A 27,758-nucleotide genomic window follows, 5' to 3' on the forward strand; every position below is an offset into this window, starting at 1 on the left:
AGCCCACCTTTTGAATCTAGAGACCTCTTTTCTGGTGCTTTTAACCTCTTATTTGGGTAAGTGGAGCTAGCAACATCAGTGGAGAGGAGCTTAAATCCCGCTTGCCTTTATGCAAGAAGCCCCAGGGATTGCTGTGGGATTGCTCTCCAGGGTAGGAGGACATGGGTCGGTATGGATATGCAAATCAACAGTAGTCATATATTCCTAGCTCTAGGCCTGGGTAGAGTCTGCCTATCAGATTCATAAGCCTGGATAGTGAAAAACATGAGAAGTTTACACCGGCCGATCTCGTGCCTTGTTTTACGCTGGCACGCGTTGTTACAGAACCACCTTCCCCACCTGACTACAAGAGAACACCAGGCTGCTAGGGGGAACTCTCTTTCGAACAAGCTGTTGAAATGAGGCCCTGACCAGATAGTAATTTAAGGCTCCAGAAACCTTTGAAAAGAGAAATGTGTTAACACTACAGGCTTGCTTGAACTCCAGCTAGGGAAACTCCATTCTGCCTAGCTGGTTTGCCCCTGCTATTTCAACAGGGTAGAGTAGTGGGCAGGGATGCGGTCCCTAGTCTCTGTTTGCCAGAGCTGGGAATGGGCAACAGAGAATCACTTGATGACGTTTGGCTCATTTCCTCTGAAGCACCTGGCATTGGCCACTGCCGCAAGACAGGATACTGGGCCAGATGGACCATTGATCTGACCCAGTGTAACCGTTCTTATGTAGCGTTGTGCATTTCACATCAGGCACAAGGAGGTTGTGAAGCTGAGAGAATGGAGAGGCCTTTAAGATCACGGGGTGGCAGATGGTCTCCAGCACTCACTCCTGTGCAGGACACCAATGCCCCTCTCTTGTTTTACATTTAGAGGGTGTGTTCACAGTAAGGCAGTCGTAACTCAGCAGTTGGAGTAAGGGAGCAGGAAGGGTCCTAACCGGAGGCTACTATTAACAGAGTCATAGACGAGGTTGTGTTCTAATGGGGCCGAGCGTGCAGTTGCAGAGAGGTGATTTTAATGCCCCTGAACCCATCAGCTACATGGGGCCCTGAGGTTGAAGGAGGCTCTTTGGCTTACAATTTTAACTTGCTGAACTGCAGGATGTCTCTTGAGAGGTAATACTGGCAGAATGTAGCCTGGGGGTTGAATCCTCACATATTTCTACTGTTGCATCTTCATCTCCTGGCAGAGGCAGCAACAACTACAGGAAGGGGTAGGGAGAGAATCATGGCAGTGGGGAACCAGCTGCACCATGATCCAGGGAAAATGAGACATACGCCATGAATCATCATCTCCCTGGAGGCCTTACCTAATCAGTGCTCCTTTCAGAATGGTACTCATCCTGGCTCGGATTCCTACCAGCTTCACCAGACTCTAGCAACCTCGCTTGTATGAGCAGGAAGGTACTATAATTTTGATCAGCCAGGTGAGATTTCACAGTATGGATTGTAGGAGCTGTAGGGGCTCTGTGTACCATCTCTCCCCCCTCCGCAGACAAAGCCTCCAATCGCTCATGAGGTGGTAGGGATGCTAGGTATGATATATGGGAGCACACTCGGAAGTCCCTAACGAGGTTCGCATAAGACACTGTTCTCAAGTTTCTCAGTATTGACACCTTCCCTCCCATTCGCATATCACCGAACAGCCCAGCTGCAAATGCCTACATGAAAAAGCCATTTTCACTTCTTTGAATGCTATATAGCAGCTGGAAACAGGGAGCTATTCCACACAGCATAAGGCCACACCTAAGAGGGTAATGGCAAGACCCTGTTGACTAAATTACATTCTACCTCCCTGCACTGCCTTTGCTACAGCTACTTGCTTAATACTTGCCTAAGATGGCGTAGGCTTGCCATGCCCCGTTAGAAACAGCCACAGCCCAAAGGGGGAAATGAGATTTTCAGTGACCGATAGCCGTATTAATGAGGTGGCTTTGGCAAAATACAAGATCATACGTATGTGCAGAGAATAGCTTTGTCAAAGTGAGCAGTAGGTGTTACAATCATAAGCCGTTTTTAATTGGCAGTAAGTGGAATCCCAGTGAACTCAGTCCTCCTTTACAAACAGGTTGATAAGCCACTCACCTGTGCTTTGTGGCTCTACCCCCACTGCTCAAGTTATGCATCATGGGGGGGCGGAGGGGGAGGTATGAGGTAAATAAAACTATTTCCCTAACTAACCACCACTTACGAGGCTACACAGCAACTGCGCATACAGAACAGAGGCAGCGCTGAAGATCAACGAACTAACAGACCGCCAACCCTGATCGAAGAGGCCAGACTTCCATGAAAAGTTTTGTATAGCGCTGCTATTCCTGCTCAGTGATGATGCATGTTCGAATAGCACATATGGGCGGATGAGACATCACTGTCACCTCCAGCTCCCCCAAACAGGAAACTAGACGAGAGAGTGTCATTCATGCAATCAGAGAGTACACCCACACAGTCTCACTGAGCAAAGTAGAGGAGGAGGGTTTCTGGCAAGAGATGCAGTAGCTATATAAAATGAAGCAGCAAAAATAATGAAAACCAAAATAAAGCAGCTTTTATTTAGAAGGTAAATAAAATCAGTGGTACCAATTTGTTAGTAAGAGGGACCCTTTCCAATCCATCATTGTCAACAGGTCACAACTGCCAATTCATAGGTGACACAGTAACAGTATGTAAGTGTCAATACAGATTAAAGATATATAAAAAAGTATTCTCCGAAGCCAAATAAGCACTGACCTCATTCGGTCTGGCTGACAATAATTGGACAGAATTGAGACAGTTAAAGTTGCTTGGTTCTGAAAGGTAAAATACTAGGACTGCATTAAGTGGGCACTTTGAAAGTTTACATTAACTTTTTCCCCCCTCCATTCAACTGCAAGGGCAGTGCCCTTAGCTGCCTTTGGCGAGACATTTGACCAGGAAAAGAAAAGCGTAAGAAACATACAGAAATGCTACAGCACAATAGGAACGGAACTGCTTCTTGAGACCAAAAGCTTCTTACGCCACTTCCAGCACAGCAATATTTCCTCTCCTCTGTATCCCTTCCCCAATCACACATGAACCTTCACCTCATGTGGCAGCCAAAGCTGGTGCAAAGCCCAGGCTGGGAGTTAACAAAATGCTACCAAAAAATGCTTTGCTGAAACAAGCACATTTTGATCCGGGTGCTGAAATCGCACATTTAAAAATCAAGGATTTATCCCATTAATTAAGTCTGCCAGGCAGTGAAACTGGCTTTTAAGATTTTTTTTTTTTTTAAATATATTTATATTGTCCCTCTCTCCAAACCACAGTGGTTACAGGATTAAAGGATAACAGTTGCAGGCCTAGCACCAACACTGGAGGTGACAGACCAGTTTTTCCTCACTACCACACTGTGGGATGGTGTTGCTTGTGTGAAAGTTGTTAAGGATTAGCTTGAACAGTTTCAAGAACTGTTTTCCCTGGAACAAAAACATGACAGACACAAGATTTGTTTCTACTACTGTCTCCGTGTACTTTATTCTCCTGCTGTCTACAGCTGAACAGCCACACAGGACAGAAACAGGTAGCACTGAGGAATGATCAGATTTCTCCCCTCCACGTCCCCCCCTCCCCAACTTCAGGAATGGCTTTTTTAGGAAACCCCAACCCACGTCAAGAAACGAAACGAAACAAAGAAAAGGCATTAATAGAAATGTGACCCAGGCCTCTCCCTAACCAATGTTTTTGAGGTGGTCAACTCTCCCAATTCACAAACAGAGCTGTCCTCACCTCTAAACACCTGGGATTTTTTTTTGTACACTGGTTCAAAGGTCGGCACTTTGACTGCATTCTGAACCCGGCACTGAAAGGCACATATCCGATACCCTGTACAAGAGCTATTGTGGATGCTGCAGTGCGGATGGGCAACAGAAGTGGATTCCATTATCATGGATCAGTTGGGGAGAGAAGGAAGGGGATAAAACAGATTTTTACCTGCTTCTTGCAAAATACTAGATGGTTTTCCCTTCTCCCTCCCACAGGCAAACAGCTTTAAAAATGCCCAAGTTAAGCTGCAAATTCAGAAATGCTGGTAATATCAATAACTGCATAATAAAGATGAAATTAAAAACTGTTTCAAACCCCACACCTTCTCTATTTTTCATGTCTTATTGCTGATAAAATCCAGAATAATTGAGGGACTATGCCTCAAAGAACAAAAAAATTGATTTAAAAAGAGACAAGAGATTTTGATCCTTCACATCCTTCATTTTAGAGAAAAAAGCTGTATGCTAAGGGGAGAGGCAAACAGCCAATCTGTCCCAAGGTTGCCCATCAGACTTTTAGTACACTGTTAAAAAAAGTTAATGGGTTCCCCTTTTAATTGGAAAGACCAAGAATACAAAAAGAAAGTACTGGGGAATGTTTGACACCATTTTATTAATCTTCAACTGCAGTGGAAAAATAGAACCTTTTACAAGTGCCGTCTTGTGTAAGCTCAAGCCAGTATATATATATTTATATAAATTTCTCTTTTTTTCCTTTTTTGTTTTGAAGTGCAGCAAGAGACCAATACCACATTAAATTCGATCAAATAAAAGAGCACAAAAGGCCAAGCAGTTTCCAAATGGCATTTTATCAGATTTTGTTTGAACATTGAATTTATCCTCATTTTGCAATCCAAAATATTACCTGAAGTTTTACTTTATTGTTTTTAAACTCTTTGGCACAATTTAGTGGGTGTTCGGGCTGCTACAGTACAAGTCAGGAGAGATCTTTCCCTTTGCATTCTCATTGCCAATTCTGAGCACTTACATTTATGGTTTTTTTTGTTTGTTTAAGTCTGAAATCTTGTTTGACAGTTTGTTTCTAATCCCTCTAACGCAAGAGTTTTTCCCCCCCTCCCCCATTTCTACATTCACAGTTGAACAATATTAAGGAAGGAAAGGCGCTTTGATGAAACAAGATCATGAAAAGCGTCACTCAGAACGGGAGCTCTGAACATTCGTCAGTGTTTCCCTAAAATAAGAAGCCCTAAAGAGCGACTTTCCTTTTTTTCTCTTTTCTTTTTACATCTCTTATGCTGCATCAGTAGACTGAACTTCGGTTAGTTTATGAAATGCAACTGCTAACCCTTTTTTGGGAAAAGATAAACTGCAATGACTTGAAGTTGAGAATGTGGATACCGCCTCATTCACACACACTCACTCTTAGACTGAAAATCCTTCACCCCTCCTTTTATCCCATGCACTGACAGCATTGTGTGGCAAAGGTTACAGAAGGCGGGCCAGAGACCCAGACTCCATCTCTCTTCAGCAGCAAAAGCCAGACCTCAAACAAAGAGCACCACAGGTGAACCTAGTTTCCTCTCTCCCAAACTAGTCATTCCGCTTCGCACTGGCCAAAAGACAGAAAAGCTAGTTCTAGTCTCTGTCGGAAGAAGAGACTGCTTATTTTTGATAGAAATCAGTCGTTCCCTCTTCCTCAAGACGGCCGATGTCAGGTTTTCTACGCAAGTCAGTGCTCAGCTCACGAACAGCGCCGCTGCTGTCGTTGCTGTGGCGGGATTTTCAATGTGGTGTGTTTCAAGCCTCACTCACTCATCCTCTCATTCCCAAACATTCAGCATCCGTGCACACTCCTCACTTCCGGGTTTTTTCAAAAGAGTGGAGATTTCCAGTGGGGGTCTCGGGTGTCATCCCAATGGTAACAGATCTGCAATCAAAGAGGGACAGGTGTAGAAATTTAAAAAAGCCCCTCTTTGGAGCCAACGTGAGGCCACTTACAAGAGGCCGAGGAAAAAGTATCTTCGCAAAACCAGAAGGGGCCGTCATTCTGTGAATTCCAAGTTCAGGAATCACAATATCCCACAGTGCACAGGAAAGCTGTTCCCCACTCTGTTCCTTTTAAAAGCCCTTACTCATACTGGGGGTCTAAATTTTACTAGCCACAACCAACCACTAAACCTCAGAAAAATCCATGCCCACGTGACCCAGAGAAAGCATGCTGGAACCCACTAGAACTCCTTAGCAGCTACAGCAGCATAGTTCTGATTCCAGCGTGAAGAGGACCTTACTCTAGATTTGTTACTCTCAAGCATCAGTTCTTTTCTCTAGGAACAAGCAGTTGCCATCTGGGCTTTATAGCCTTAAAGGGATAGTTTACAGAAAGCTCAACAAGGAAAAGCCTTTTTATAGCACGAGCCTCCTGTGAAGCGTCTCCTTCAATGGGCCTGAGCTTAGAAGTTTAACCGATGTGGTCACTTCACAATATGAGGGAAAGGGAGAAGGGTCCTTACCAAGCTTGATTCTTCAGTTTTCTCAGTTCTTTAGTTGCCCAGGTAGCAAGGGTTTTTGTTTTGTTTGTCTTGGATCTTCTTCCTTCAGTGAGAAGTTCATGTATCATGGGTCTAGCTTCTACTAATTTCAGTACATCCTTTCCAAATGCTGTACACAAATCCCTGTGGGAAACAAAGAGGAGAGAATGGGCTTTAATGCTTGCTGAATGCCACAGCCAGAAACATGCCAGTTAGATCAGCTTTTGCTAGCAACAAGAGAAGACCGACTCCCAGCTAATGTCCCTTTTTAAATGTTGCATATGGTCAGCAACATGAGAGCCAAACAGTCTCCTAAACGGCGATTAGCTGGAAACATCCATGTCTCCTGTCCAAAGGATGTTCTCCCTGGAAGTTCCATCCAGCTCCCATTGAAGTCAAGAGAAAAGACTCCATTGACTTCAATGACAGCTGAACTGGGCCCTTCACTGTCAATTCACAAGCTGAAAATTTCATTGTATGGAGCCTTCCTTTAAGATCATTGTCCCTGACTCCTTTTAAGGCATATACAATTTGTCCCTTCATGGCAATGACTGACAGGGAGCAAATACAGGGCTGGTACACAGCTTGTGATGAGGAACCACCACTCTGCACAGTCCTCCAGTTTCACGCCTGTTCCTGGGTTAGAACCCAACAATGAGTTACAAAAACTCAAGATTCTGTGGTTAGTACTTCAGATACATGAAGGAAGATTCAAATAAGTCCCTTTACAGGCTCCGGTCTCTCAAGAACCATTTCCAATTCAAGCAGATAACCTTAAAAAAAAGCACTTCTTGTAATGTAGTGTGTTTACGGTACTAACAATCTACCTGGCGAGTGTGCGGTCACTTATCCTCTAGCCAAAGGAGTCTGGAACGCTTACCCTATCAGCCCAGCAGCACAAGCTACTACTCCATCTGTGTGATCCTCATCTCCAGCAATGTGGTCAATGAAAGACAGAATAAATTCTACTCTGGGCTGCACCAGCATCACATCCGCTGAAAGGAAATGACTGGTTTAGTGTAGCAGGCTTAAGTTACAGCATACCTTTAAAAAAAGGTCCCCCTTCCCTAAAGGCAGTGTGCTACAGGACAAAATACTCACGATGCACATTTTCTTGGTCTCCCTTCAGTCCCTGAATGATGCCAGTGTACGCTTCCAGACAGCCCTCCCTCAGCTCATTCAGGTAGTCCACCATGTCATAGTCAGACTAGATGGAAAACAAAGAACATGCCTGTACAATGGCCTTTGGCAAGCAACTAAGACAGACGTATTTCACGCTGGAGGAGAAGGAGCTGCCAAGTGCGCTTCTGGTTTACCTTATCGACCTGGGCTTGCGAGGCCTGCTGGAGAGTATTCAATACAACCTCTAGATATTTTTTAAACTCTCCTCCGATGGCCAGGGCAATATCACCAAACACAGAGAGAATCTGAGGCTTCACAGACCTATGGACATTCTCATTCTGAGAAAGAGAGAGAGATTGGAAATGGAGATCAAGGACTGGAAACGTAAATCCCCTCCCCCCACAGAGGACACCCGAGTTCTCTTCAAATTATCACGTTCGCTAGCTATATATTGCTTGCGTCTCCTGATATAACCTTTTTCAAACATCTCTAACTTCTCCCAATACCGTCTCTGCCTCTCACTTTCCTTTATCGCCACTAATAGCTAGTTTGCTTAACTGGCTAAAAGTAGGTAAGCACTTACCCCCAAGTTCTCCAAGAGCAGCTGCATAACCTCGTCGCAGAAAGGCAAGATGTTGGACTGCAAGGCTCTACATAAGTCTCCAACTAGGCCTACTGCAGCCAGACAAACCTACAAAGAGAATAGTAAGTATGCACCAACCCAGTATAAGTTGGTATTCCCCACACTGCCTGTCCTTACAGGGTTAGCCTAATAAAATACTAAACTATGGCATTGCGACAGGCAGGATCTAAAATCATCACTGAATAGTGACCCTTGTCTGCAATTGCCCATGAAAGTCAGAGCTTTGTTAACCGTTGAAATGCGAAGTCATAAAGAAGGGATCTGAATAAGTTTACCCGATCGGGGGCGAGAGTTCCAGATGCCAACGAGTGACAGATACTTGTTTTAGAGACGTGCTGAGAAAGTTCAGCAGCCAGGTGTTCTAAGGATCAGCACCAGAGTAAATACCATGGCATGCCTGGTCTACTGGAAATTCATTCCTAGTAGCAACTTCTCTCCTGATCAATGCCACTGAATATGCAGTCAATGCAGAACCTCAGGTGTCAAGCTGATGACCGCCTGCTGTGGACAATTTTAAATAGAGGAGAGTCTATACATTCATTTACAAGTGCAGCCAGTAATTACTGAGTTCCTACAGTGCTCACATGCTGGCTTCCTCACCAAAAGCCAATAGGCCTCAGGGGACGCAATCACGAAGAACTCTGTAAATCCCTAACTACCAACAGATGCAAAAGTTCTGAACGTGGGGCTCCCAGGTTCAGGTCCTACCTGGTACTCTGCATAGTTCTTCAGTCCAATGCCCAGGAAGGGTTTGAAGGCGTCCATATACTTCAGAAACTCTCCACCCAAGACTGCACAGAAAACACTCTGATTAGGTCTAATCCCCACAGGACAGTCTACATGTTTGCCTGATGTCTACAACAAGGAAACCCAGGCCTTTGCAGCTCTCAGGATGTACATTCAACAGCAGCATGACAAATTGATTCTCCACGAGATTTTACACTACGAATTGAGCACCAGTGGAAAACATCCTTTTGTAATAAAATGGACTTCAAGAGAATTGTAGGAGATGCAGTCCACTGAAGATAAGGAACAGATCCTTCCTGTGCTCAGAGGTGGCTGCAGGGTTCCCACAGAGGACCTGGGTTCCCCCAATATATACACAGCACCCTTTAGAGCAGTGGTTTTCAGCCTTTAATTACCCAGACGACACATATCTGGGGTTGTTTTGTGGCTGCAAAGGACTGTGCAAGTGGGATCATGGCAAAAAATATGGCTGAGCCTGGGTGGGGTTTTCCACGCAGCGTTCAGCAGTGTGGGGATGCGTGGGGCAGCGCCAGGTCACACTACACCAGTTTGAGAAGTCCTACTTCGTAGGATTAAAGTTGATTGGGGGTGGGAGACAGCATAAATGAGACAATAGTAAAATCCTCCTTTCGGAACAGTTATCCAGCTTCTATTTCAGCTATGGAAGGACTGTGGGGCCCAAGTGTGGAATAATATTTGGGGTACTTGTATTTAAAGAACATTTAACTATTTGGTGAAGGAAAAGGCTTCCTTTTAGATTACATATCAGCCTTCCCCCAGCCCCTTCTCACAAATTAACCCACAAGTTACTATTCACCTCTGGCAAGGAGAATGGCTTTGCCCAAAAAGGGCATCATACTGTTTATGCACAAGTCAGCCCGTTAGCCAGGGTCACAACCAATCCCCAGCAATCAGGCATTCCTCTTCCTCACTTGCAGACCCGGCCAATCAATTCCATTGATTCCACTCAGAAGGATACCGATCACTTCAAGTGTAGTCACAAATCATTCAACCCCCCCCCCCCCCCCCCCCGCCCTCCGTCTATGCCCCCAAAAGGGGGTGCCGGGCAAAGTCACAAACCTGTTCTAAGAAAGCAGCGACTCACATATGGCTTTCTAACAGCACCCAACTTTCACATCCAAACGTACAGTGTGTGAAAACACAATGCATTCCTAGAGCTCAATATCATGCCATAGCAACAGCATTGTAAAGAGGAATCACAATGAAGCTCTAAAACGGTCTGGTATGCGGCAACCCAAACTTTAGTAAGAATCAAAATTTGCAACAAAAAAAAAATAAATTTCAGTCTCTGCTCTGTGTGGTTTTTAAAGACACCAAGATACACCAAGCGCTGACATCACTACACAAATCAATGGTGAGAGATAACAGCAAATGTAAATCAGAATATGAATTGTCATTGCAATAGCATCTGGAGACCAGCAGCCCATTGTGCTAAGCACTGTACAAAAATAAAGAGAAAGTCCTATATACTGCCTATTCAGCACACACACTACCCATGTTATCTACAGAAAACAACACACACACAAGAAATACAGTCTGGGAGAATCAAGCCGTCATCTGATTTGTTGGAGCGGCTAGCCTCAAACCTTCACAGATCTGGAGCCGTTATTCTGGAGTAGTTATGCAGTTAAATTTGCATCTGCGTAAACTCAACTATTTAGCAAAGGATGTTATACGTTAAGCCTTCATCAACAGTAGCAGCTGTCAGGGACAGACACAGTGCCAATCGCAAAACTACAAGTCTGATTTGTTCACACGGAGCTGTTTGCGCACTGAATAAAGCAAAAGACTTTTTTTTTCCAGTCGCCACTACTGACCTTCCACCAGGGTGCTGACTGCCATGAGGGCATCCTCTTGCACTCCCCCTGATCCAGCCGTGCTCTGGAACATTCTCAACAGAGATGCCATAACCACATCAGAGATCTGCAAAGCATCCTGGTGCTGCACTTTCCGGAGAACATTCTAGGTTTGGGGGAAGGGGGGGGGGGGGGGGGGGAGGAAGAGATTGTAATACACTACATATACATTAGGCTAAATTCTTCCTTTGAATTTTCCACACTAGCTCAGAACTCTCCAGTTTTATCAAAACCATACTATGCTTTAAAAAAAAATAAAATAAGATCAACTATTGCTCTGAAAACCATTGCTGCAAAAAATGCTTTGTCAGTACAAGTACAGAATGCTGTTCTCATTTCATCTATCCTTGATTTTCCAGCTACAGAACAAGCAGAGTTTATCTTTCCTGCTAGAGAGGCTGATCTCTGGGCATTTAATTTATGCCTGGAATTATGTTTGGCTAGACTTAAGCAATCCCTTTTTAGCACTGCTCATTTCCCATTGTAACAATCTCATAGCAATTTTATTTCCGATTGTGGATTGTAATTGAATTTTGCTGGTAGCCCCATGAAGCGATAGGGAATTCCAGTTGCCCTGCATGCTTCACATACACCATAGTATTAACAGGCAGGACACGTTTTACCATCGATGCTATAAAACAGGGTTTTCTACAACATTCCTAAATTTTGAACATGAGGGTGTTAAATCATTTCAGACTCTGACGTTAATGGAAATGGGAGAAGTCATGAACCCATAATGAGCACACAACAAAAACAGGGGGGGAAAGTGAGTTTCAGATAAAGATGGGTGTTCAGTAATGGCTTTTATTTCGGTGTACGTGATGTTCAAACACACCTCTAGGAATGTTACCATACAGGAGAGAGCAGGGTCTGCTTCTGAATCCTGCATGGAGCATGCTGAATCCATGTCTACTGTAAAGTATTTTGGAGAAGTGCATTAAAGCTTATAATATGCTAATATTTTCCAGTAATATACAGAGGTATTAACTGCACTTTAGAAAAGTTACAGCAATGCTGTAACACATACAGTAGGCACGATCCCACAGTAGCTCCAGCCCTTTTGCAGTACAGACAGCAGGAAGCTATGCTGCCAGATATCACGTGACAGCAGAAAGACTGTCTGATGGATTTCTCAAGTGGCTTAGAAAAAAGATGGCAGTTTTCAGTAGCCTTTAAGACTAGGCAAGCAAGTGGAATTAATTAATTAATGGAGATATCCCATTTCCTAGAACTGGAAGGGACCTTGAAAGGTCTTCGAGTCCAGCCCCCTGCCTTCACTAGCAGGACCATGTACTGATTTTGCCCCAGATCCCCAAGTGGCCCCCTTAAGGATTGAACTCATAACCCTGGGTTTAGCAGGCCAATGCTCAAACCACTGAGCTATCCCTCCCCCCGCTAATGCTCCCAAAACACGTGAGGTGTTCTTTACCAAGTTGTTTAATTTCAGTGCAAATTTAAATGAGTATTGAACTCCAACCACAAGCTGCAGTGAACAAGTTAAAGCGGTTAATTTATTTGATGAGTGTTGACAAAAGTGAGTGATTGTTCAATCTTACACTAACATGACAGCCAGTGTGAAATTGCACAGATATTTTACTTTAAATATTGCTGGCAAGATGTGTTCTGTTCCACAAAAACCAAGAGTATTTTGTTGGTTTTTAAACCGGGCACTTAGTTGTGAAAGGCTCCATCCTTTCATATGTTTAAACTCCTCTGCTCCTTTCACACTAACTTGGGTGTAAGGAGCGAATTTCATTTTAAAAATTTCATCTGCAAGCGTGCACTCTGTTCACAAGATTCTGCCCATTTCCTCTCCGTGGATGTCAGAACTGGTAAGAAAGTGGTTTACCTGTAGAGTAGCACATAGTAGAGACTGAAGATCATTGAACTGGATCCTGTCTGATGTGCTCTGGATATGGGACTGTAGGAGAACAAAAACAGACTCTTAACACTTAGAAAAAAGGTCTCTAGTTGTATCATGGACATGAAGATGCCACTGCAATGGCAGTGCTATGACCAGAAGAAATGCAGCTTTAAACTTGCTTGTTCCACTTCAAGCTTCTCAAAAAGACTTGCCATATAGTCAATCAAGAGAAGAACTCATTTGGCTAGAGACTAAAGCCAGAATACAGCAAAGTGATTATGCCGCGGAGTATTATATTTGCCCCGTGACCCTGGTAGCAAATTTGGCGTCTGTCTACCTCCATCTGCAGCACTTGCTGCAGCCGCTCCATAATGACCAAAGTCGTCTTCTGGACAGCAGGGTAACAGTCCTTGGCACTGTTTTTCACTATTTCCATCAGAGCTTCATATGCAGCACTCCGCAGGTTATTCTGGTGTCCATCCGGCCTACACAGGAAGAAAAGAATTTATTTTTTTTTGCTCTAAGTGGCCGTGCTGGCTTAAATACAGACCTCGTTTGACCAATTAGTAAAAGTTAAACCTCAATGCTACAGCAGGAGCTGAACAGATCTATCTGTACTAGAATACGTACTGTAATATCTGTACTATTACCAAGGCTTGAATCTAGGCTAAATTTTTGGTAGTTTGGTTTTATTAATCTGTGTTAATGAAAGATGCTGAAAGTCCTTTATTTAGCCCTGGACAGCAGGGGCAGCACTTTCAGAAAAAACTTCCCAACACTATCTCCTGATGTGCCTCCACCCTAGAGGGACCACCTCAAAGACTGATCTTGTAGTTAAAGCACTAGAGCAAGGACTCAAAAGACCAACATTCAATTACTGGATCAGCCAGACTCCCTATTTGTCCTTGGGCAAGTCACTTACTCTGTGCCTTACTCCCCATCTGCAAAATGGCTGTCTTGTCTATTTTTGGGCGCTGTTTGGGGGCGGGGCAGTGCTACTGTGTGTATACCATGTCTAGCATAACGTGGTTGTGATCTGCTGTGGGGCCTCTAGGTGCTACTGTAGTATCAAAATAAAAACTACACCACGATACACTGAGTACATGCAAGCTACAGTCATGAAAGTCACACCACACACACAGTTCTAGAGACCTTTAGTCTGTCTTGCTACAATCTTGACTACTTAGTGACTCAGGCCGGACATGATATCTCAAACGGCTTGCTGAATATTGTGAAGACCTCTGTACGTTTCAGATTGCGTACACAGTTTTACGTGGTATCCCACGACTTGAAGGAAAGCACTGGAGGAGAAAATACATTTACAGGTGCTCCGGAGATCTCAATAAGGATGAATGAGACCAAAAACTGGAAAAATCCCTGTAGGTGCAAATATGACTTTTCTCTTGGGAACTGACATCAGATATTCCAAGTCACACAAATTTTAGGCCATGACGAATTGACACCCTTAACACATCACTTCACATGAGAGTTTTAGGAGGCAACAGGAGCGGGACAGGAGGATAAAAAAGGCATTTCTGCAGCGATTAGGACAGCTGTTGGAGAGTACCTGTCTGTGGTCTCCAGGAGTTTCTGAACTATTAGCTCAAACGAGGAGGATAAACAGTAGGTTGCTGGCTCTTCTTGATCATCTGCTACATCTGCAGCTTCATAGGCAGCTTCAGCCAGACTAGAGAAGGCCTGAAATACAGAACAAATCACAGTTTCCACAATGTAGTGAGTTGATCATAACAGCAAACTAGCGCAGCCACATACATGCCCTTGCCAGTTTAAGGGATTGCAAGTGACACATTTAAAGTAATAATCTGTCAGCCTGCCCATTCGTTTCCATGGCAGCATCAATGGGTTAGGAGAAACGGCGATGTGTGGCCAAATTCATTTGCCAAAAACAATAGGAAAGGGTCAGCGGAATGAGAATTCAGCTCACAATATGAAACAAGCTGACTAGCAGGAAGAAAACTTGCCATTGTTTATAGTCCATTAGCAAGTGAGGGGCAGGAAGTCCACGCACCAACACTAGGAGCTATCGAAGTCACCCACAGAGAAGGCCAAGGGCAGGACTAATGACTTCCTCCCCATGGCCAACTACCCAAGCACAGTGAAGTTTCAAAGCAATAACGAAGCCTGAGGCCTTGTCTAGACTAGGATATAAGAGGTGTTAATAGCCTACCCTGTAAAGGCACACAGTCCTTACTCTATGAGCTTTTAACACGTGAATGGACACCTGTTAGCTAACTTGTGCTATCATCTCACTTTAAAACCCTAGTCTAGACAAGGCCTGAGAGAAGGCTAACATTGCCAGCTGCAGGGCCAGGCAGTGACTGCAGCTGCCTTAAAAGACAAAAGAACTGAACAGATGAAAAGGTGAAAGCCTCATGATTTTCATTTCCATTTGCAACATTTACATTCGTTCACCTCTTCAGAAGAAAAATGCCCCAGTAACATGAGCCTTTGCCAGGGTCAATGGGGTCAGGAAGAGTCCTTGGCTGACCAGAGGCCCCTAAGCTCCTGGGACCAGCAGAGAAAATGTACTAAGGAAAATTAAATTTTTAATTCTACAGCTCCTAACACTTGATTTAACACCATAATCCTCACGCATGTCTGCTGGAACAGAACGAAAGGACTCAACAGTATAGCAGAAGTAGTTAATTGGTTAAAATGCAGTGAGGCGTGCCTCCTCCTTGCAATGACGCTACATGTTTGTTCAGATAAGCTGCCTAATATTAAATGCATTAGGAAGAAGATAAAGTTGAACTTGCCAAACCAGCCCAGTGGTTTGGCAATAACACAGCTTGAACGTATGCAAGGGAACGAGATGCACCTCATGTTCCTCGAGTTAGTGCTGCAGAGGAAGTATACTCAGCTAATAGGGAGAGAAAATATCCTGTCTCTCTCTCAGCTGAATGAGCAGCCATGGCTGCCTGAGAAGGGAGGCTAGACAATACAAAAAGAGGGTGCATTAAAAAAAGTCATCTGAAGACCTCTCTCTTATAGAGTTACCATACCGCCCTAGGTCTTTGTAGGGAAGAGTAGTTCCCCAGCATTTTCAAACTGAAGACAACGTCACACTTGTTCCCTTCCTGAGCACCTTTCCAGTTAGCTTTCTCCTCATCAGCACCCTTCCTTTTTTCCTGTCCCACCAGAGTGCGGCAGTCCAGACTTGAGGCTTGTTCACACAAGGTTTCTTGTGGTGGATGAACAAGTCAGTCATCTCTTCACATTAATGTAGTGAGTACCCCATAGGCTGCTGAACGCCTCTGGTTTACGTAGGAGGTGTGCGCACAAGAATTGGTAAGTAAATCCTTCAACCCCACACCTGTTGGTAGAAGCCCAGCCCATATTGTCACATAGCAGTGGGGTCCTGCCTTACCCAGCACACATTGGAAGCCACTCTGGGCTCAGCACTCAGGCCCTCAATGAGACACTGCAACAGCGGAGCGAGGTAAATGTCATTGATGGCGGCTTCAGGGAGCAGCTCACAGATCCTGCCCACCGTCCATGCAGTCGTATCTCGAACCACCACACTAGGATCTTTCATTAGTTCTATTAGAGTGGGCATGGCCTAGGACAGAACCACAAAGTTAGTAAGAAGTCAGAATCATCGCTAATTCACTTGCATGATGCCACTAAGCCTGCAGCTGTATGGGCATGTCTTTTCAGAGTATTTATTCCATGGTCTACCAATAAATGGGACCCCCGAGCTAAGAAGCCACCTTTGGATGTAAAGAAGGGCCACGAAGTAAAGTATTTCCTAGTGACAAGGCCAGGAGCACTGAACCCTACAAGTTTCAATTCTCAGATCCTACATATTGCCTCACAGTGAGAGCTAACATACACAGGGTTAACAGCCTGCGCTAACCAAAGCTGTGTGGATTGAGTGTGCCTTCCATGTGCTGCACAAACAAAGGTGTTCCTGCTCTAAGGATAGCTACTCCAACTGATCACAAGAGTTTGCCAAATACATGCAAACGCTCGCATGTTACAATTCTAAAATTTACAGTCTTAAAAATCTCCTTTGCAGGTTGTTCAGCAACTGAGCAAAACTGAAGGGTTACACACAACCATGATCTCTGATCTCCCTTCCTGGGTAGTACTCAAAGTAGTTACATGAAGTCAAATATTTTTGTTCAAGCAAGCCAACCTCCAAGAAAAACTTGGTCTGACCTGAATAACTAGTGGTTTGAGCTGGTTGGGCTCTGGCCCTTCCAAAATACACCCAAAAGCCATGACAGCTGCATCTCTGTATCGCCAATCTGGGTTTTTAATGTGTTCTTTAATGAAGGGCAGCACATGAGGAACAATGTCATCTTCACAGCAGGTTGCCAGAAGCATGAGGCAAACGCCAGCTGCTTTACAGGGATTCCAGTCGTCATCGTCATCGTTTTCATCCTGGGAAGAGAAGAACACTTGGGTCACTCTTAGCTAAAGTATCAGTTACCAACCAGAGCTTTGCTTCTACCACTTACAGATAAAACTATCTTGCTGGATCCAAGGACAAGGAATATGAACAGGTACTGACTGTGTTTTGACATGAATTCAGTCCACACTACAAACCTAAAAAGGTAAATGTCAATAAATGGGCAAACTGCACCCTAGAGCCCTTTTAGTCTCTCATGAGTGCACCCCTTTAGGTGATGGGCATCTTACTCTGGGTGGAACCACATGGTCCAACCACTCAGAATGGATCTCTGGGTTCCCAACCATGTTAACTCTGTTTTGGCTCCTGTACGAGTTTCCCTTCAGAAGCCCATGAGAGCATAATTTTGCAGGAACACAAACAACATCTTCAAACAAAATGTTAATCTTTCATCAGAAGATAAAATCATTTAGATCAAAGCATAAACACAATAAAAGGTCTACATGCATGGGTATTACCTACACCAGAGGTTCTCAAACTGTGGTGGTCCGCAGATAGTTCCCTTTAAGGTGCGCACCTGGGCGGCCACCCACCTAATTAATGGAGCCACGCAGGCATGGCTCCACTAATTAGGTGCCTGGACCCTGGAGAAGATGCACATGTAAGGTGAGGTGATGGTCTTGGGTGAATAAGGGGTAGGTGGAGGGGACAGGGGGGTGAGACGAGGGGGCGGGGGGAATTTGGGACATGGAGGGCTGAGGCAGCCAAAGATGTGACTTTCCCCAGCTCCAGGGCTGCAGGGGAAGAGACCCCCCCTCCTTCCCAGCCCCAGCTTGAGGGCTGCCGCAGCAGGGGAAAACAGGGCACATCCATCGCATTAGAAAGGTAAGACTACGGATATTAAAATAGGAGTTGTGTGCTTTTATTTGTAGAACAAAAAAAGTTAATTATTAAGGTTTAATATAGCGCTTTTATCCAAAGCGCTTTACAATAGCTAGCTAACGGTACAAACAACACTTGGAAAGATCACTGAGTGGTCCGCTGAGACCCTCAGCAATTTTCAAGTGGTCCGCGAAAAGAAAAGTTTAAGAACCACTGACCTAAACCTTTGTAAGTTCTCTTTTGCCAGCTAACTCCATCTGTGTCAGGAAGAAGCAGTGTGTCCTACCCACAGTGATTCTCTCTGTGCTGCAGTTCATGACACCCTCAATAGCCTCTTCTACACCACCCAACACCACCCCCTTTTCTAGGGTCTGAGATTTTAGGTCTCCTTTGACCCCAGGCTTAGCCTTTGGAAGAGTAACCCATTCTAGCTTGGATGGAACCAGTTAGGTAGCTTCTCCCTCCAGCTGATGGCCCTGCCATTGTTAACCTAACTCCTTTGAAGGTGCACATCTGAGGATGACTTATGTTTCCTGATTGGTTCTTTAACAACCTTACAGCTTCCTGTAATTGAACTATTTATTCAGGCAGTTAGCAATAAAACATGGAATAGGGAAACAATTTCAAACATAACAGCCATTAAAAATTACAGCCATTTCCTAGTGCGTCTCCAACTTGACAAAGCAAACAAAGGAACTCGATACGACGTGGATTTTTTAACTGTCATTTAATATCATGTTAACTAGACTTGATACAGCAAGTGATTTCATTCGGTTTTGTTTGGATACGGTTTTGTTTGTTCCACAGTCTAAATTAGCCCCTGAGAAGTCCTCGTAAAAACAAACAAGTGTGGTAAAAAGTGGTACTCAGAGCTTGGAATCTAAGGTTTAAAAAAAACAAAAATAGGGTTCTAAATGAAGCAAACAAAACCTTGATGTCCTGTTTTTAATTCCACAAACACCAAACAGTCTGATACTGCAGACTCATGATAACCTATCGAAAGCCTTCAGTAATCAGAAAGGGAAACTTGCCTTAATGAAATGTTGTACAATAATGAAATCACCTCAAGTGGCTGGAACCAGCTTCATTGCAGCCCCAAGTCTCAGCTTTCACAAATAATGCATCATTCAGTCAGAGTGGTGCATGATGTCTCATCATAGACCAAGGACTGCTACATGAGGTGTTCAGAACAAGCATGCCTTTTCCACAACTCTATAAAGAGCCTAAAGGATCTTCCAGTCCCAGGTCATTAGTGAATCATCTATGAAAATAGAATACTGATTCAATGACCAGAAGCCACATTATTTAACTAATGGCATTCTATCCTACATAGTTGGACTGACAGCATTCCAGCAGTTGCTTGTGTAACGTAAGGCTGGTACCATAAGTGTAAGGTTCTTGGTGCATAGAGACAACTCCAGACAATGCATATAGTAAGGAACCTCCAACTCACCTGTTTAGTTAGTGTCTGTGTGAGAATTGGGACCAGATACTGTAGTGCTCCCTTAGCATAAAATTTGCTAGTGTGCTCTGGAGGCCTTCCTTGCTCTGCTGCCTAGAAAGAAAGGTTACAAAACAATCCTCAATAGCTGCACAGAAACACTTTTCCTTCTGAAAAAAATCTAATTCAATTTGTGATTTAAGTTATCTACTTTATGCTGTAAGATCACCAGCAAAAGCTGGAACTCTTTTCCCAGGAGGTCTCCTTGAATTCTACTCTAGTTAAATGTTTGATGCACATGCTCAGTTTGCTACTCCGCAAGTGCATGCTGCCACTCCCCACATTACACAAACATTGTGAAGACAAACTACAAATATTTACAAATTAAACAATTACTAAATGCCTCCAAACAGGAAGGGTAAGAGGCATTTAGCATACAGATTAGACCTCTGTGCCGACTGTCCCTTTACCCTTGCTATTTTGAGCATTCAGCAGAAAAACACATTTAGCCCCCTTTAAAGAAGGAAGTTTACACTACCAGTTCTTGGAAAGAAAACATCTGCATGAAGAACAAGACACCATTTTCCTTTTCAATCCATCCACTCTAAAGAATAAGAACTACTTTTATTTTAGCCAATTGCTTTTTATAACCAAGCCATAAATCTCATGTATTATACACAATGCAAGAGTAAGCCTCAACCTAAGAAAATACTCATGTGGCCCTGTTCAGTACAAGGACCGAGGAAGGGCTCCAATGAGCCTTAATGAGGCAAGAGATCTAAGTTTTCCAAGGTGCTAAGAACTTTATGCACAAAGCTCAATGTAATGTGCAAACCAATGCGTGTGTTCACTATGCAGCCATATCAGCCACACATATGGGACCTCACTTGTCTTTAAAAGAATGCTAAAAATCATGCCCAAAATATGCACTTTACAAACGCTGTTTTCCAATAACCAAAACTCCCAAATCATAACCTAATTTCATCAGAATATTCAAAGACATCTCTTTAGCCCTGTTGAGTTTCAATTCCCAGCCATTCTGGCACTAGAACGCTTGTGTCCATTATTTTAAAAAAATTAAGTCCTGTTCTATTCCCATCTCAGAACAGAAGCATTTTGCTCCAGCTTTCCCAAAATTTTTACCTCAAGAGAGCCACTGAGCCTGAAGAATTTCAGCCCAATGGATACAAATTTTGAGAACTTACGGAAGGAACTTATAGGGACTTACAGTGGAAACACTCCTGCAACTTGTGCTCCGACTGTAGTAAATATTTCCAAGGCACTGAAACCCAGAAATATTTGGGCAGCGTGTCAAGGACAGAGCAAGTTATTGGCCAAAAACAATGAGCTGAGAAAAAGCTTTTACTGATGCTAAACAAACTCGAGATACTTGCAAATACAAAAGGTTACTTGTAAACCCTTGACAGACATCCAGAAGTCTAGCCAGTGAATGAGAAGTTTTGCTACTGAATTGCTCTTCATAAAGACAGCAACCGGAAATGGATGAAGCCAATATACTGCCTTGTATACCATGCAGCCGCAAGTCTCAGCTTCCATAATAGATATGCATCACTTAATACTCAGAGTGGTGCATGATCTCTCATCATGGACCTAGGACTGCTACACAAGGGTTCAGAGCCAGCTCTTTAATAAAAAAAAAAAAAAAAAAAAAAAAAAATCGCACCTTGGAAAAACAAAGGAGCTTCCAGACCTGGTTCAGTTCCTCCTTTTCAATGTTCGAAACAATGGTTACTTGTTTTACTCACCTAACACTGATCCCCACAAACACCAATTCCAAGCTCACCTCAGATGCTTCAATAGCCAGATCCATTTCCTCATCACAGACGTTTGACCAGAATTCTATTCCCTGCAGAGCCACCTCGTCAATGTCACTTTTCATTGCTTCAATTGTGATCTTCAGAAACAGGAGAGAGAGAAAAGGGGACATTTTAGCACAAGTCATTCTGACACCACATATTGGCAGCATGGTACAGGAACCTAGACGTCCTGAAACAAGAGGCAGCCTGAGAGAGAGCTCGTCTTTCTTAGGGCTTGTCTACACTTGAAACGCTAGTGTGGACTCCACCTACGCCAGCAGAAGACCTTCCCCTGCTGGCATAGGTAATCCACCTCCCCAAGAGACGGTAGCTAAATCAACAGAAGATTTCTTTCGTCCAACTAGCACTGTTTACACTGAGGGTTAGGTATAGATAGCTATGATTTACATGGGTGTAAAAAAATCTACACTCCGGAGAGATGTAGCTATGCCAATACAAGTTCCAAGTGGAGACAGCTGCTAAACAATACCTCCACATTTCAAGAGTATGACTGGGAAATAGGGAGAATAGCCTTTAAGAACTACAGAATAGCAACCAATTGCTCATGCACACTGCTTAGATACAAATGTTCACAGTACCAAGCACTAACAGATGTGACTCCAGTCATTGGTTATATGGATTTGATTGGAATAGGGGTGTTTGTAGAAAGACCTCCCCCCCACCCTAAAAAAAGAGATACACCAAAAACTAAAGATGGAGAGGATATTGTTAGAAATTCTTGCATAGGGACCTGCTGTTTTTCACATTCAAGATGTCTTGCTTATGAAGGTATTGCCCAGGTTTGATGGTACATAAGAAGGTGGTGTGGAGGCAGAAGGCAACCTATGACATGGAAAAATCTAGCGATATTGGCGATGTTTGTGAATTTTGTGTATTCCATTATTTATCTGAAATTAATGTAGGATTACTGTCCCTTCAAAATATAGTTCCATCTACAATATGTGGTTCTTTAACTGAGACCTAAATCAAAAATCCTAAATCCTCTGCCTGGATTTTAAAGATTCTATGGCTCTTTAGTAAGAACAGAAGTTTTCCCCTTCACCACTATGTAATGCTATATGCTAGTTAGCTGCAATGCTCTGTCCCAGAGGTGGCTGCATTATAGTGGTACTATAAGTATCCAGTTTGAAATGTTTTTATTGTTCAGGAAGAGCAGTGCTATAGACCTTAAAATGAAAAGCAGGCACTCCTGTAAAAAAATAAAATCCACTCAAAGCCGCAGCCATACCAGGCAGCTAACGTAGAGACCACATTTATATTTAGACTCAGCCTTTAGTGCCCTAAGCCTGGAAAAGAACAGGCAATGAAAAGGGCCAGGGCCAGTTCCCCTGTGACTACAGGACTGCCAGGTGATTTGTGAATATGCAATTTTTAAAACCTAAGTGCCCAACCATCCTCTAGTAGCAACTGCCACATAGAAGAAATGGGGGAAAAAATTCCAATGAGGAAGGGGCAGAAAACCAATTTCTTCTTCACATAGGTGGAATAGCATGGAAGTCCTACTTTAAACAAACACACAGAAATCCAATCCTGGGCAAAGGGATGGGGCAAGCATAAGGAACTTCTAAGACCGGGGTTCTCAAATGTTTGTACGGGTGACCCCTTTCACACAGCAAGCCTCTGAGTGCAAGCCCCCTTATAAATTAAAAACACTTTGTTGTATATTTAACACCATTATAAATGCTAGAGGCAAAGCAGGGTTCGGGGTGGAAGCTGACAGCTTGCAACCCCCCCATGTAATAACCTCGTGACTTCCTGAGGGGTCCTGACCCCCCGTTTGAGAGGGTATCTGAGTGTTTCTTAGATTACCTATGTTTGGGATTAGTTATTTTACAATCCACTTAACAGAGAGGGAGAGGCGCTATGAACATAGCTGACAATCGTTGCTGTGAAGAGGTGAGATGCTTTTATATTCAGATTAAAAAAAAAAAAAATCTATTTGCCATACATTTGGAGTTAAAGCCGCGGGACCGAGAATCAGGAGTTCAGGGCTCTATCCCCAGCTCTGCCAGTGACGACAAAACCTTGGGTGCATGTCAGCTAACTCAGTGGTCTCCAAACTTTTTTTGATTGCGCATCCCTATCCGTAAACATTTTTTGAGCACGCATCCCCTGCCGCGCCGCAGGGCCGGCTCTACCATTTTTGCTGCCCCAAGCGCGCAAAAAAAACAAAACAAAAAATAGGCCGCTCGGACTCCCGCCCGAACTGCCGAAGCGGCGCTGCTCCAGCGGCGCTCCTCCTGCCGTGCACCCCGAAGGATCCTCTTGCACACCCCACTTTGGAGACCACTTAGCTAACTCAATCTGTAAAATGTGACCACCACAACACTATGATATAATTAAATAGATATAATTGCAGGAGAGGATGTCCATAGTACAAGGAGTCATTCTTTGAGGAGGAAAGCCACTATAACTGCAAATTATCATAATGTATAAACTGTTCTAGCCACCCTAGGAAGGAAAGATTCCAGATTGGGGAGTGTGGGGGGAAACATGAGTGGAAGGCCACTCTTCCTTCTCCAGTTCTTGCACTGCAGGGGTTGGAGTGGGAGACACAGGGGAGCAATTTTCTTGGTTCCTGTCCCTCGGTTTACAAGCATGAGCACACTGGAGTTAAGCCACTATTCCATTTTTGATTTGCAGTACTCACGGCAAAAAGAGCAGGACCCATATATGTTTCCATATACTGATAATAAAGGGACATTATCTTCACCAAGTTCTGTAAGGCAGCCACTCGTACCTGTCAGAGAAGGAAGCGGGTCAACAAATGTGTAATTTTTCTGAGCACATCAAGAAAATGTTACTCTCAATACAGAATTCATGCAACCGTCACCAACACACTTTTCAGGGACTAATACTTAATATTAGCATGTTTGTAGCTTGAACATAGCATGACTAAAACAAAGGGAAGCAAAAATCAATGCAAATTATTAAAATTAAAATTACTCCCAGTTAAAATGAGTACTATCATATAGCACTATTTCTTTAAATATAACACTTAAAATTCCAGAGGTCACTGGATGGTGCAGCGACAGACCGTTCAAGCCGTTATATCATCACTTACCCTTGTATCTGGACATTGCGTTGCTTCACAGACTACTTGCATAATAAAGTGCCTTTCAGACTGCAAAAGAAATAAAGAATTAGAAGTGTATTATGCAAAAGGGTTTAAAAATCTTCCGACGGGATTATATTTTAATTCTTTGACTCGGAGAGCACCTGATCTTTTCAGCAATTACTGCCACCAACATTACATTGCTACAAGAGCGAGGCAGGATATAGGCAGCCACTCGCCACACAGCGTTTTCATAATGACTTCCAAGTGATAAGCAGCCCACTGCAATTGTGAATCCCAAATTTGAATGTCACATGCAAGTAGGTACATTGCTCTAATCAGAAAAAAAAAAAAATATATGGTCACAGCACTAGAGAAAGCAAGTTTTTTTTTTAAAAAGCTATTGTCTCCTAGATTATTTCAGCAATTATTACAAAATGTGTCAAAAGCGGATTTAGCTGGGACACTAATTTTCTGGGAGGTGTTCAGAGGAGATAGGGAATATAATAATTTAACATTCTATTTACTACTCCCAGGCCAATTTAGAGGGCAGAAGTCCACCTACAAATGCAGTCTGAACGGATTACACTCAACCAGTTCATCAAACGTAAAGGCATCGATGGAAATCAACAACAGCTGAATGGTTGACTCGGGAAAGGTTTTTATTAAGAAAGCATCCCAAGATAAAAGTTTAATTACTAGTTCCATTTTCCATGAAATCTCTATGGTAGGAACACAAGGGGTGTTCTGAACTCAGAATGCCAGCAGAGGTCCCTACTTTAATGCCCTTGTAGATTTTAAATGTCCCCCCACACACAATTTCAGAGGTAGAGTCAAAAACTAGATTGCTGTCACACCACTAGAAAGGAAGTGCTGATCCATGCTTATCCCTGGTCTACACTAGAGTGTTAGGTAGATGTAAAGCATCTTATGTTGACCTCTGTAAGCGTCTACATGAAGATGTAGCTCTCACCGATAAAACTTGCCCACTACACCGACTTAACTCCACATCCGTGCGAGGCGTAGTGCTTTAGTGGATGTAGTTCGGTCAACACCATGTCAGCATAGACACTCTGTTGCTTACATTGACTGTTGCTGCCCTTCAGATGCCATCCCACAATGCTCCACCCTGGCAGTTAAACTGGTGGAAGCGCCCCTAGTGAGGACACGCAGTCGACACAACGAGCATAGTGTGAACATGCAAAAGCGATTTAATTACTGTGATGGCTATATGTCGACGTAACTTAGGTTGACTGAATTCTGTAGTATAGACTTGCCCTTAGGCTACTACAACAACATTGCAGAGAGAAGAGTTTGATTAGGACACAGAGCGTATAACAGGCTAAACCCGAAATTCAGTTCATATTTAGCCAAAAAAGTCCGTGATGCTCCCTTTTCATTTTAGGTCTTCTCCAAACACTTCCCCAGTAGTTCTGCACCACAGCAGACTTTAAAACTTTAACTGTACAGCCGCGAACCCAAGTCTCAGCTCCAATGGAATGATGCATCAAGCAAAATTCAGCGTGGTGCATGATTTCTCATCATAGACCATGGATTCACTCCTTCCCTTTCGCACCCCGAATTCGGTGGCTTCCTTTACTCACCTCTTTGTCAAAGTTTGCTTTGGTGAATTCCAAAGAGTTCAAGAGTGCATTAGTCGCGGCTAGCTTCACATTGTTACTGGGTTCCTCCTTCCGCATCCCTTGGATAATGGCGGTGAGAATTTCATTGGATTTGTCCTGAAGCTGCTCTGGATCCTGAAACAAGGAATAAATAGTGGTGAAGTTAGCGGACGGCTTGCAGATTGCATCTCCGCTTTTCAGGTGCCTGCTCCCCTACGTATCAAGTCCCCCCCCCCATACAGTTTGGCAATGAATTCTACAGGCAGAGGAAATTCAAATCCTTTAAGGCCAAAAGGTCTTTTGTTCACTAGAAACACCAGGGGTCAAATATGAGCAACTTAACACCTCCCTGTGACACCAAGGCAGTGCATCCTTAAAGAGGGCGGTCTGCTGCACCTGGACAGCAAATGCATTCCAGAGTTTAAATCACAAGTGTCAAATATTAAAAATAAAAATTAAATATTACCACTGTGCTTCAAGTCAGCAAGCCTCAGGCTGCCTCATTCAGCTATGTTATAGTGAGGTCAAACTGCCACCAATTTCCACTCTATTACCATTTGAGCAGAGAGGCATATATCAGTGGTCATAGCCCTACCACTGTGTCACTAATAGGCCCACGTTGGGTAGTATACTGCTAGTGGATCATGCAAGGATCAGTAGCAAGGAAGGACAGCTATAACCAAAAGAGGTAGTAGAGGTTAATCATTCAGGGTTGGAGGGACTAAATTATGAATACAGAACACCACCACTTATACCACAGGAAAAAATGAGTATCTGGAATGCAAAGTCCCAAGGGCCCCTAAGCTATTGTGTTAGGATTTATCAATATCACATTGAGGCACAATACAAAGCAGTGTAAAAGGGAAAAATTCTGTTCAGCAACCCAGGACAATCAAAAAATCCACTATGGATTAGTGAAGCTTAATTACTTGCTGTCTTCCAGACAAACGGCTGACATGCACTTAGAAATCCTGGGTGTATTTGTAACTGACGATGGTTGACCTGACGCCCCCCTATTCTAGTAGTAGTGATTGCAACTTTGAATCACCTCTTCATTTTAGTATCTCAGTACCAGTATTTTCCCTCCCAAGCCTGTTTACTTGCCCCAGAACTTATTACTGACAAAATTTTTAGTTTTCAATTCAAATCAGTCAGGCAGCAATTCAAACCCTTCAGACACTCAGTGCAGCAAGAGGCACACTTATCTTTTCAGGTCGCTTTCAAAATCTGTTTTTCCTCTGGTCTCTCCTCCTGCCTTATTTTTGTTGGTTTCTTCCACTCCCTGTCCTCACTGATACTTCTGATACTGTTTCTTCATTTTACCCTATGAGGCTTCCCTCACTGCCTGCTCCCTGTCTCTCTGCTCTTCAAGGAGGGGACCCGCCTTCTGCAGTCATTACACGCTCTTCAGACCTCTCCATCTACCACGGAAGCTTCCCAAACTTTGATTCCAATATTCCATCCTTTCTCCTGTAAAAGGGACACCACCTAAAATATCCCACTTGCTGCACGAATAGCAGAAGGGGAAAACATGTTTATCCTATTACACACTGACTGACAAGATGTTTGACCATAGATTGAAAAGTGAAAGCGGACCATCCTGCTTTCCTTGTGAAAGCCATTACACAGAAAACTTGCCTATCTAGACCATTGCTTTTATAAACTTCTCTGTCTGATGAACTAGATGTACTGTACACTTCAGAAGGAGCACATCTGTATGCTTTCCAGAGTGTAGTAAGGGGCAAAATAACCATTCAATGGCATTTACACAGAAACAGGCAGGAAGCCAGTTTTTGTTTTCAGCCTTAGGTCACAACACAGGGTTTTTAAGTGCAGTTCAGATCAGCCACTTGTCCTATATACACAACACAGTTTGATACTAAAAACAAAGTTGTCTATAAAAATTGTGACCGCGGTTTTCTTAAGGTCCTTGGCTGGAAGGTGCTGTATAAAGCGAAATATGTGTGTCAATATATAGAGGATACCTAGCCCAGCCCATGATATAATGAAATAATTTAGACTTTCCAGTCCC

The 27,758-nt window shown here is 43.5% G+C and overlaps 1 protein-coding gene across 1 annotated transcript in view; it reads right to left on the reverse strand.

Annotated features, from left to right (window-relative positions):
* Positions 1 to 2,515: 2,515 nt before the first annotated feature.
* Positions 2,516 to 27,758, reverse strand: part of KPNB1 (karyopherin subunit beta 1) — a 34,227-nt gene continuing 8,984 nt past the window's right edge. The window contains exons 5-22 of the mRNA XM_054014111.1: positions 25,709 to 25,861; positions 24,114 to 24,173; positions 23,700 to 23,789; positions 21,016 to 21,126; positions 19,224 to 19,325; positions 16,696 to 16,920; positions 15,902 to 16,093; positions 14,081 to 14,211; positions 12,851 to 12,998; positions 12,499 to 12,570; positions 10,611 to 10,755; positions 8,734 to 8,816; positions 7,966 to 8,073; positions 7,577 to 7,720; positions 7,362 to 7,467; positions 7,141 to 7,255; positions 6,243 to 6,404; positions 2,516 to 5,659 (exon numbers count right to left, since the gene is read on the reverse strand). Coding sequence (XP_053870086.1) covers position 5,659; positions 6,243 to 6,404; positions 7,141 to 7,255; positions 7,362 to 7,467; positions 7,577 to 7,720; positions 7,966 to 8,073; positions 8,734 to 8,816; positions 10,611 to 10,755; positions 12,499 to 12,570; positions 12,851 to 12,998; positions 14,081 to 14,211; positions 15,902 to 16,093; positions 16,696 to 16,920; positions 19,224 to 19,325; positions 21,016 to 21,126; positions 23,700 to 23,789; positions 24,114 to 24,173; positions 25,709 to 25,861 — 2,148 coding nt within the window. The 3' untranslated portion in view covers positions 2,516 to 5,658. The remainder of the gene's footprint in view (positions 5,660 to 6,242; positions 6,405 to 7,140; positions 7,256 to 7,361; positions 7,468 to 7,576; positions 7,721 to 7,965; positions 8,074 to 8,733; positions 8,817 to 10,610; positions 10,756 to 12,498; positions 12,571 to 12,850; positions 12,999 to 14,080; positions 14,212 to 15,901; positions 16,094 to 16,695; positions 16,921 to 19,223; positions 19,326 to 21,015; positions 21,127 to 23,699; positions 23,790 to 24,113; positions 24,174 to 25,708; positions 25,862 to 27,758) is intronic.

Source organism: Malaclemys terrapin, chromosome 25 (genome assembly GCF_027887155.1).
Source record: "Malaclemys terrapin pileata isolate rMalTer1 chromosome 25, rMalTer1.hap1, whole genome shotgun sequence".
Classification (NCBI taxonomy): Eukaryota; Metazoa; Chordata; order Testudines; family Emydidae; genus Malaclemys; species Malaclemys terrapin.